Source organism: Poeciliopsis prolifica, unplaced genomic scaffold, assembly GCF_027474105.1.
Source record: "Poeciliopsis prolifica strain line A6 unplaced genomic scaffold, Auburn_PproV2 SCAFFOLD038, whole genome shotgun sequence".
Lineage (NCBI taxonomy): Eukaryota > Metazoa > Chordata > Actinopteri > Cyprinodontiformes > Poeciliidae > Poeciliopsis > Poeciliopsis prolifica.
The window spans coordinates 2,034,832-2,046,646 of NW_026562413.1; the positions used below are offsets into that span (position 1 = coordinate 2,034,832).

Consider the following 11,815-nt stretch of genomic DNA (forward strand, 5'->3'; position numbering starts at 1 on the left):
CTCACAATATGGCGGACTCGCTTATATATAGTTCCCACTGAGCAGCGCTGCAGCTCCTCTTCTGAAAAGAAACCGGAACATTTGCAAAAGAACAACGTTTGGCTTGCACAGGTAATACTGACGAGCTCTGTTAAAACCGGCATGTTGCCGGGAATGGCATCTTCTCAGTCAAAGCTAAAATATTAGCTGTTCGGGAAGTAGAAGCTCTCAGCCTGCTAACCTGTTCTGTTAGCCTTCTAACAGGCTCCGTCTTTTCTGAAAAACATTTAAGTTTGTGTCAGTTTCATTCTGGTCTCCTTAAACACTTGAGGTCAAGTTGTGTGTTTTGCTAAAGGCTCTTTAGCCCAAATACATGGTGAGATGTTTATGTAGGTTCTTGTAGCTCTGCACCAACTTATGAGCTCGTAGTTTTCAGTGTTGGAGGAGAAAAGCTTTAAATATGTGTTGCTTTGGAATATTGTTTATACATTTTGAACTTTAGCGCATTTAATCAGGTTGCAAGCACAAATTTATTTTATTGAGATGTTATGTGACGGACCAACACATAGTTGGAAGAAAAAACTTTTAGGGTAGATTTTTTTTTTTTCACTAGATCTATGTCTGAACTTTGACTGGGCCATTGTAACATGTTAACTCAGGATGTACGTTTAGGATTGTTTTGAACCTCTGCTCCAGTCTGCAGGCTTTTGGCAGATATTCTTCCAGATTGCTCTGTGTTTTAGCTCCAGCGTCACTGAGCAGCATCCCACAGCATGATGCTCCCACCACCATGTTTCACTGTGGGAATAACTTGTTCTGATTTATTTGGGGGAAAAAAAGAGAATAATTACTATTTTGTGTTGGTGGATCACTACTGAAGTTCTTGGTTATAAAAGGAGTAAAAATAATGGAAGCATTTCTTTCTACAAAGTACTTTACACCTTCACTTTGAGTTGCACTTTGAGGAAGTTAAATGTCTCTGATGCAACTTTCTCACATGAGTCTTCTTTTTATACATTTACTTTGACTCAGGGAGTTTGTGCAAAGTCAGCAGGTTTATTGGTGGGCGTGTCGTTGTGCTCTCATATATCTGCTCTGGGTTAGAGTTAAACTCGCCAATCTGCCTGCTTTAACCCTCAGCTCCTGTCTGTCGTTGGGGAAAAATGGCTCACCTCCCAGCACTTTTCAAGTATGTGGACGAAAACCAGGACCTCTACGTGAAGGTATGATTCATCATCCAGCACTTAAATGTAGCGCTTATTGTCACTGCACTGTAAATGCAAATTGGCATTTAAGAGAAACTAGTAAGTTGATTTAAATCAGTTTTCATGAAATCGCTCCCTTTTAGTACTTATGTGTCTATGAACAGGAGCTCCCTTTTAGTTACTTATAATTTAAGGGTGAAACTCATTCTGTTTGAGCTGCATTAATTTATAAAAAGTACATTTTGGATAATTCTGCTTGTGTTGGAAAATACTTTGACTCAATGCTGCCTCCATCCAAGTTCAAATGCTTCATTTGAGTTTTTTATTTTCTGGAGCCAGTAATTTATCTAATTTGATTTGTGACTGTAAAACAGTCAATAATTAAATGTGCTCCTGTTTCTATGAACAGGAGTGCATCCACGTAGCATAGGGCTGGGCAATCCTGGTCCTCGAGGGCCGGTATCCTGGATGTCTCCCCGGCCCAACACAGCTGAATCAAATTGTTGAATCACCTCCTAAGTGCAGTCAATTCTCCAGAGTCCTGCTAATGACCTCATTATTTGACTCAAGTGTGTTGAAGTGGAGACGCATCTAAAAGTTGCAGGAGACAGGCCCTCGAGGCCTGCAGTTGCCCACCCCAGAACATCAGAACAAGTCTCCATGTGTCATTTTATCTTAAGATAGGCAATTAACTTAATGTTTTAGTTTTTTTTTTTTTTTTTTTCTGTGAGCCTTTAACACAATTGGTTGCCTTTTTTTTTTACATGCAAAAGTCCCTATCGGGAATCTTTGTGTTGCGTTTCTGGTATTCCTGTAAACAAGCGACACCTGCAAACGACAGTGATGGTCGAGAATGAATGAATCTTTACTTTATATTTTATTAAAGTATTTTTTTGTGTAGATTATGCATTTCAAATATTTGATGTAATTAGTAATTTTGTGAAGTTGGAGAGTGCCGTGCTGCGGTGCTGAAGGGGTAAAACACAACCTACATATAGAGGCGTCGGTTGTAAATGCACCTGTCACAGGTTCAGATCCCAATCTGATGACCTTTCCCTCTTCATTTCCCAATTTCCTGCCTGCTTGCTTTCAAATCGTTCCAATAAAATGTTAATAAAAACAAGAAGTGAGAGAGGAAGGACAAGGACTTAGTCAGGAAAATCAGTTTGTATAATTTAAGTTGCATAAACTTAATTTTTGTGTTGGTTGTCCTACTTGATTTACTTAAAATAAATGACGTTTACTTTCTCACTTTGCATATGGTTTTCAGTGAGGTGACCTAGCTAGATTTGACTGGTATGTGCCAATCTCTATTATTGTAAAACCAGTTGTTAAATTTAGTCGAAGCCTAACTGGTTTTCTTCTCAGTCTGGAGAATGATTGAAAAGCCGTTGAGTAGCCGTGAGTTTGTTCTTTCTCCCAGCGCCTGGGAGAATGGGTCGCTGTTCAGAGTGTGTCCGCTTGGCCCGAAAAGCGCGGGGAAATCAAGAAGATGATGGAGATGGCGGCCAAAGATATCGAGAGGTTGGGGGGGACGGTGGAGCTGGTGGACATCGGGAAACAAAAGGTGGTGATTTCATCTTTTTTATGGTTCTGAGAACACAAATTAAGTTCAATCTGATTGGAATAATTATGCTATTAATTACATTTTACACCTTTTTATTGGTTATGATCAATACAGGGTTATAAAAGACTAAAGTAACATCCAAAATGATTCCCCATGCAGCTTCCCTCTGGCGAGGAGATCCCGCTCCCTCCCATCATCCTTGGCCATTTGGGTTCGGACCCGGCCAAGAAGACGGTGTGTATTTACGGCCACCTGGATGTCCAGCCTGCTCAGGTCGAGGACGGCTGGGACACCGAGCCGTTCACTCTGGTGGAGAAAGACGGTAAGTTCAGAGCAGCTTTGCAACCTAACATGCAAAATTAAAGGGCTGGAAATGAAACGGCCTGAAGTGACATGTGGAATCGTTTCTAAAAGTGTGAAACTAAACCCAGAAAGATGAATTTTGAGGTTTCTGTTTTCAGTCGGTTTGTGTTGCCTTTGGCTGCATTTTGGAGACATGCAGTATCTTATCTGCCTGACATAAAATATCTGAATGATGCGATCAGACTTCAAGTTACTCTATCACACTGCTATTGAAGCATCACATTCTTTCAAATTTGACTCTTTTTCACTGCTAAAGGTAAAAAATGCTCCAATCCATTGTGTCTGTAAAGATCAAGGTTGCTGTTTTCATTTTGATTTTTCAAACCTGCCTTTTCATTTTGATGACGTTGTGCTTTTATCAACATGTAGTCATATCATAGTTGGCTGCACATATTCAAAGTCCATTTCCATCTGAGCAGAGCTGCAGTTTCTTATCTGAGGACGTCAGAGTTCAGGTTGAACCGTTTTTTAAGAATTAAGAGCTCTCTTTGTTTTTAATGCCACAGCTCGGTGATATCTGCTTTTCTGTTTTTTTGTTTCTGTCTCAGTTCATCAAACAAATTTACTGTAAATATTAGACCAACAGTCGTTTGGACAATGTCCTGTCTTCAGATGGTTCAAATTTGAGTGAAACTTAATGAAAAAAGACAATCTGTCGTAATTGAGAGGGAGCTACACAGCGCCAGGTTGGTCTGAGCGGCTTATTTACGACAATAAATGAAATCATTTGAAAACTGCTTCTTGTGTTCGATATTACCATTTGTTTAACGATGTAAAGGATTTAAATGTGATAAAAGTGAGGAGTCAAACATTTTCTCACACCAGAATCTGTAGCTTTGATTTGCTTTAGCTGGGTTATGAATAAATCCCTGTTTGCTATAATCAAACGATGGTAAAATGTCTCCACTGGTATAAACTAATCCTGAAGCTTTCATTCTGCTCTTTGGTTAAAAATCAGCTGACTGAAAGTAACGCATTCACTTCCTTCTGACTCCTATGTGCTCAGCGATGTTCAGTTTAGCCTTTAGCTTCTTTCTGCTTTCTGTCTTGTCACATATTCGGTTTAAAAGACTAAATATGACATTTAAACCATTAAGAACTCGAAATTATATACGTTTTGTGGAGTTAGTTATAATAGAATTACAGGAGGCAATGAAGAAAGAAAGATGCAAATAAAGCATAAGGTTTGTGTTTGTAGGTAAACTCTATGGAAGAGGATCCACTGATGACAAGGGCCCGGTGCTGGCCTGGTTTAACTGCATCGAGGCTTACCAAAAGATAAAGCAGGTACAGTTTTTACTAAAATATAAATCAGATTGATCTGTGCTTGTTTTTTTTTCCTAACATTTGAGGTTTTCTACCTTTGCTGAATGTGCCGACTCTGTTCTTCACAATTTCCAATGTATTTTAACGGGGTTTCCTGTCAGACCAATAAAAAGTAGTGCATAAATACCAAGTGGAAGGAAAATAAACTCTATTGCATTCTTTGGTATTCATGATTCTGCAACTTTTTTGTCCATTTCAGAGTTGTGCTCTGCTTGTTGGATGTTTGTGGTTGTAATATTACAATACTGGTGCAATGAAACTATTGCAAAACCGTTTTGGTTTCTCTTTTACCTTTTCTTCTCTGTGAAAGAAAAATAAACCTTCATTGTGTGAAGGTGTGACTGAATGTCAGCTTGAGATTTACTGACTGTTTGAATGCCAAGGTGCTCATGTTGGGAAGGAAAACATGAGCTGAGCACTGCATGTTATTGCGTAGAATATGGGAGCCAGCATGTCTTCACATGTTCAGGTATTTTTGCTTCCATTCCAGTTTATGCGTCATGCAGAAAGTCATGCAAGCAAGTCGTTTTGTTTGCTTAATTTCCTTTTAAATTATGCGTTTTGCAAGATTTGTTTTTGTTATTTAAATGTTAAATAGTTCAACCTTAATCCAGCTGGTTGTTTTAGACTGCAGGCATTGATTATTGATCCAAGTTTTCTCTACTTGGACATGGTTCAGGAAAAATAAAGGTAGATGTCAATATTTTAGTGGCACACTCTGAAGTTGTAAGAAAATGCAAACTGATTTTATTTATTTGCTCATTAAGAAAGTCAAGTCAATGTTTTACCCAGAATTATTACAAAAGTACTAAAATATTAAAAATTTTTTATACATTTGTTGGTTTCAACAGTATTCTGCTTGATAACATGCTAGTAGTTCATTAGACACTTGTGTGCTGCCACCTTGTGGACAGCTATAATAATTTAAAAAAGCATAAATGAAGAATATTTAACCAGTCCTTCTGTATTAAAACTTACAGATAATAGAATAAAAATATATAATGTCAAGTAACAATTAAGGACTCGTATAGTTGTTACATTTGTGAAATATTTTTATACTGGGGGGAAATCTCGGTATCTATTAATTAAATTGAACATCATGAAGGTTTTTACCCAAAATCTGAGCTGTTGCTACATTTTCCTTTAAAATACTTCAACAGTCAATGTTTCTATAGAAAAATTTTTAAGTTTTATTTTTGAAATGCCAGACTAACCAACTTTGTAACTTAACATATTTAAAAAAAAAGCTTAATTGCATGGGACACAGAATGTTTTTTTTTTTTTTTTAAATTATTATTTTCTCAGGCTTATAGGGCCTATTTTGTACCAAGGGATGTTGCAAAATCAACTTATTAGTCTTCTTTCAGCCAAATTAAAATGAAAAAGTAGTAGAAAATCCAGACTTTTAAAGATTTGTATTCGGTGGGTTTGAATGAGACACAAGCATCGATCCCTGTGGCACCCCACATAGAAGAATCTGAAATCGACTAGATGTTCATCTTGGTTCTTTTTCTTTCCTCCTGGATGAGCAGTCGGTGTGGTTTTGGAGCTATTTGGTAGACGGGCCGCTCCTGGGAAGGTTCAGCAACTTTTTAAAAAACGTAAACTAACTTTCTTGTAAATCTCCTTCAGCTTTCTCCAGAAATGTACTTCTTGGGAGTGTGATCTGGAGCTTCAAAGCCGGTGTAAATTACGTCCAACAGTTTTTTAAATTCAGGTTTGAAAATGAGCTAGAGCACCTGTGAGAACCAAGCCTTGGTTTAATCATTATGTGAAAGTTGGATGTGCTGCAGTCTGTCGCCTGCATTTCAGGATGTTTTACTGAGATCTCTGAAGTCGTCAACAAGCAGAAAAACAGAAAACTGACTCGCATTAGCACAGGGATAATCCACCTCTGAATTGGATCTGAGTACATTTGGGGAAAAGTTCTCATAGTGTCTTCATCACCTATAACTTCCCTGGTTTCAGCTGTTTACAGCCCACTGAAAGCTTTTATTTTTTAGATAAAAATTAACCCTGAGATTTTAGATGACTTTACAGCATGTATCATGTGCTGTTGAGTTTTTTTTTTTTTTTATTGCGTCCTCCTGGCGACAGAATCAAGGGACCTTGTGATTCTAGTACTTTGAGATTTAAAGGGGATCTATTATGCACAATTCACATTTTGCATGTTGTATTTCTATTTGGGTCTCAACTTCTCCTACACCGTGTTCCAAATTATTTTGCAAATTGGATTTAAGTGTCATAAAGATTACATTTTTTGTTTTGGTATTAACCAAAATGATAATTTGAAGAATGACTGACTGTTTGCAATTCTTTATAATCCATAAAATGTTTAGAAAATCTCCTGTGCATAATAATTTGGAGCAGTGCATTTTGAGTTTATTTTTGAAATAAATACTGTTCTCATGGGGAGCTTTGTTCAGTAAAATTAGATTTATACTGTAATAGTTCATGACTTGAAAATTATACTGACCATTTAGGAAAATCTGAGAAAATATTACTTGCAAAATAATTTTGAACACGGTATAAAAATAACCCAAGCGCTGAAAATGAAAACACTCAGCTGTTTATTGGTGTCTGGAAAAAGAGCTGTTTCAAAAACTTAACGAATGCAACATCATAAATCAGGCTCTGCCCGTCACCTAGCAACCCCAGTGAAGCCCAGCCTTTTACCTAGCGACCTAAGCAGAACTCCAGCACATTTGGTCAGCTGGTTTTACCCGCTGCTGGAAAAGACAAATGTTTTGTTGTTGACTGACCTTCCAGAAACCACTTGCTGCATCCTTGTTGGTTGTACAGGGGGCTCCACTTCTGCTTTTCAAAGATGTATGGTTGCATAATTGCGCATCTGTTTGCAGCCATTTTCACATGAATGTAAAAGTTGAGTTTCGGGGCGTGGCCAGCAGCAGCTTATTTGGATTTAAAGTGACAAGATGCCCTAAAATGGTTCAATCTGAAAGAAGCTCAAATAGGATAAACAAAAATGTCATTATCTAAGAATAACTTTTTGTGAAAAAAATTTAATGAACATGTTTTGTTTAGCCTGTAGATCCATCCTAACCTGTTAAAGGAAGTACCACATGTCTTTATCTTTCCTTCAGGATCTTCCCATCAACATCAAGTTCTGCTTCGAGGGGATGGAGGAATCTGGGTCTGAGGGTCTGGACGATCTTGTGTTCTCCCGAAAAGATTCGTTTTTCAAAGACGTGGATTATGTCTGCATCTCTGACAACTACTGGCTGGGAAAGACCAAACCATGCATCACCTACGGCCTCAGAGGAATCTGCTATTTCTTTTTAGAGGTAAATTCACTTCAGTAGGAACAAAATGCGAAAATGCATCATGAATTCTGCAATCTGAAAGAAATGGGCAGGAGAGTTGGTCTGGGAAACCTTGACTGAGCGTAATCAAGCAAAACCTTGCAGAGAGATTTTATAAAATTTGTAAAAGATATGAAAAAACTGAAGTGAACAGAAGTTGTTCACGTTTTAAAGTTTCTAGCTGAATGTACGTAGAGATAGTTGGCTGTGAAAGAGCGCAAGGTTTTATCAGAATTTTTCAGAAGTTACTGGATGTTCAATTCATTTCAATAAGGCCCAAGATAATAACAAAAAGCTGAATATTTCATAAACGGTAGAAGTTAATACCGAAAGATGTGGCTCCAATGTCCTGAATGAGCAGAATTTGGTAAAACTTGAATAACTGAAATGGAACAAAGTGGAAAAAAGGAGCATTTAGCATTCACGCTAACAAACAGCTTTTTATTTGATGACATTTTTATAGATTTTCTACCTTTTCACCTGAATCTCAGGTGCAGTGCGGCGACAAAGACCTTCACTCCGGCGTCTTTGGCGGCTCGGTTCATGAGGCCATGACTGATCTCATTTCACTCCTGGGTAAATGGAAATTGTTGTTGAATTACACGTTTTTGCAGTTCTTGTATGTTAACGTTACCTTCACAGGGTCTCTGGTTGACAAGAGGGGAAAGATTTTGATTCCTGGGATGTACGACAGCGTGGCTCCTCTCACAGAAGAGGAGAAAAAACTGTACGAGAAGATCGATTTTGACTTGTCTGAGTACTGCAAAGACGTGGGAGTTGGGAAGCTGCTGCATGACAGCAAGGTGAGTAAACCTGATATTTACTTCACTCCCTGCCTCAGTCAGAACCACCCACACTTTGCTTCTGTCTGGTTACAGGAGCAGATCCTGATGCACCGCTGGAGGTATCCGTCTCTTTCTCTGCACGGCATCGAGGGCGCGTTCTCTGAAGCTGGAGCCAAGACCGTCATCCCCCGCAAGGTCATCGGAAAATTCTCCATCCGCCTCGTCCCGGACATGGACCCCAAAGTCGTGGAGAAGCAGGTAAACCGTAAAATATGAGTTTGACGGCAGAGTGATTTGTTTTAGTGCAGCGTCTTGTAAATGTGAGGTCAATAAAACCTCAGCCAATGAGATCAGAAATATGATAATGCAGTGTTTCAAATAATAAACATTCATTTTTATTGTTCTTTTTTCATCCCTTCTCACCTATGTATCTCTTCTTCTTTCCTTGCTCTATTCTTCTTTCTTTCCTTCTTTTGTTTTCCTTTTTTACCATTTTCTACCCTTTTTGTTTTTTCACTCGTTCCTCCCTGTCCTTCTTTCATCTTGTTCACTTTCTAACTTTTCTTATTTTTTTACTCCTCCTCCACCTTTGACTGTCTCCTGTTTTTTGCATACTTTCTTACCTTTTCTCTCCCTTTTTCTTGCCTCATTCCCTCTTTCCTTCTGTCTATCCCTATTTTTACAATTAATTTCTTTCTTGCATTATTTTTTCCATTTCTGTTTTTCTAATTTCCTTCTCGTATATCTTTTCTTCCTTCTTTACGTTCTTCTATCTTCATTTATTCTTTCTTTTCCATCATTCTGTTTGCTTTTCTTCCTGCCATTTTTATTTCCTGTCTTCTTCTGTCTTTTCTTTGTTTCTTTCCACCTTTTATCACTTCCTTCCCTTATGCAGATAAACTGTGAAATATGCAGTAAAATTCAGTTTAACAATTAAACAATTAATAATTCATTTGCTTATATTCTGATGAAATCATTGAATCTTGCATCAAATGGGACATTTAAACAATAAAACCAGTTTCAATCTGTCTGCTGATGTTTTAAAAACACCATGTTTGTTTTTTACTCAGAGTTTCTGTTATTATTATTATTATTATTATTTAGGTGGTTGATTACGTGCAGAAGAAGTTTGCTGATCTGGGAAGTCCCAACAAACTGAATGTAACGATGGGCCACGGGGCCAAAGCCTGGGTGTCTGACTTCAACCACCCTCACTACATGGCTGGTCGAAAGGCCATGAAGACAGGTTGGTTCAAATCTTTACATACACTAGTCTTCCTGAACAAATCAATATTCTACTCATTTGTTCATATGGACGATTATTTTCCTCCGTCTCCCTGATGCGGCCCAGTTTTCGGGGTGGAGCCGGACCTGACCCGTGAGGGCGGCAGCATTCCCGTCACTCTGACCTTCCAGGAGGCGACAGGCCGGAACGTCATGCTGCTTCCTGTTGGATCCTCCGATGACGGAGCTCACTCACAAAATGAGAAACTCAACAGGTTTGTCACAAACACAATGAATCTAATTTCAGAGACACATTAAGAAATAAAACATAAAAGAAATGGAAGAATTCAAGGTTTCTCCCAGAAAACCTGCTAAGCCTGGTGGTTTGGGCGCTCGTTTAAAGTTAAGAAAAAGTTTGAAAATATAATTTTATTATTGAAAGATTAGAACATTAACACCAACTACAAAGTCTTAAAAATTTAAACGTGAAAAAAAAACAACTTGAATGAATAAGCTAAGCCTGATGGCCCTCCAGGCTTATCAAACACTGACAAACACTGGAATTGTTTTATTGTCTTGCATAATTTTCAATCTTGTTCTTTTTTTCCATACGTTTTTCAGATCAAATTACATCCAAGGAGTCAAGATGCTGGGAGCATACTTCCATGAAGTTTCACTGCTGGAATGAACTGATCATGTCTTAAATTTCTTTGCTCTCAGAAACACAATCCTCTTAGCAAAGTTTATACTTTTCAAATTAAAGTACCGTCTGTAGATTAAGACAAACTCTTTTTCACTCTTACTCTGTGCTCTTCTGATTAATAAAATGATAAATCTCTCAGATCAAACTTGATTTTCTTTTTTTAAAGTTTCATAAAAATGTTGGCATTTTTATGTGAGATTATTGAATAAATGATTATTTCAGATCCTTTGGAGTTTAATCTGCCATTCTACATGAGGCACTGGATTGTTTTCTGCCTAAAACTGTTGTGACATTTTGCAGTATATAAATTTATAGAATAGTGGATATTTAAAGTATTGATTCTTTACAAAATTAAGTTTATTTGTTGCAAGACTAAAATTAGATTATCAGGATATAAAATTATCGGCAAGAAATAACAGTTATACACATAAATTTGGATATTTTGATTTTGACTCTTCTATGACTTAAATATTTTCTTATGCATCCAATATTTTGAATATTGTTCAAGCCTTGCACACATTTTCCAAGTCAATCACCAATTTTTCCCTCCATATTTTGGTCTGTTAAATCTTTTTTTTTTTCAACATTTTTATAAAAACATTTAAGATTCAAGACTATACAACAAGTCATACTTCAGAACAAAAACAATGCAATGTGACTCAGCAGAAAAAGATAAATAAAAGACAATGTGGGGGAAAAAAGACATCACAAGTAGTTTCCTAAATCATTGATATATTGGTATAATGAGTGGCCTTTTGTGATGAAATATTTCAGCACTTCTTTAAATAAAATAATTTCACTTGAGTAAAACAAAAGTAGCCAGAAGGATTAAATTAACATTGGTTTAATACTTTATCCACTGATGGAGTGCAAGATTTCCTTACATCTGATCTAATAAAATCTAATCCTAAAACGTCTTGTATATGATCCAAGTTTTGAAAACATTTCAAACATTGCAATGTTTGAAATGTCAATATCTGAGTCACAAAGCAAACAGGAACAGTAATAGCTTAAATATATTTTTGCAAAAAGCAAAGGTAAAATTTGCACATAATTTTGAAAGAATTTCTTAATAGAAAGACATTTGGTTCTTATTGTCTTTAAAATATCCTAATTTAAGGGATTATATTCCTACATTGTTTGACTATTACGTCACAGTCATTTATAATCAAATGTAGTTAGTTTTGACTCACGGCCGAGTGTCTGACAATTAGCCCTTTAGCACCGGAAGTACTCCTTTCACAATAAAAGTCTCTTTATTTTGACATTTCCAACGGAAATTTAGTATCTTCCAAAATGATCGTTTTTTTAATATATGAAAATAAACATTATGTATTCTC

The 11,815-nt window shown here is 37.1% G+C and overlaps 1 protein-coding gene across 1 annotated transcript; it reads left to right on the plus strand.

The window, feature by feature from the left end:
* Positions 1-10,620, plus strand: cndp2 (carnosine dipeptidase 2). Its single transcript, XM_055054097.1, has 12 exons — positions 1-111; positions 1,120-1,202; positions 2,608-2,751; positions 2,911-3,073; positions 4,313-4,401; positions 7,545-7,745; positions 8,255-8,339; positions 8,406-8,566; positions 8,642-8,806; positions 9,653-9,794; positions 9,900-10,047; positions 10,394-10,620. Exons 2-12 carry the CDS (start codon positions 1,143-1,145, stop codon positions 10,458-10,460), a joined length of 1,425 nt encoding a protein of 474 aa, XP_054910072.1. The 5' UTR covers positions 1-111; positions 1,120-1,142; the 3' UTR covers positions 10,461-10,620.
* The last annotated feature ends 1,195 nt before the right edge of the window (positions 10,621-11,815 follow it).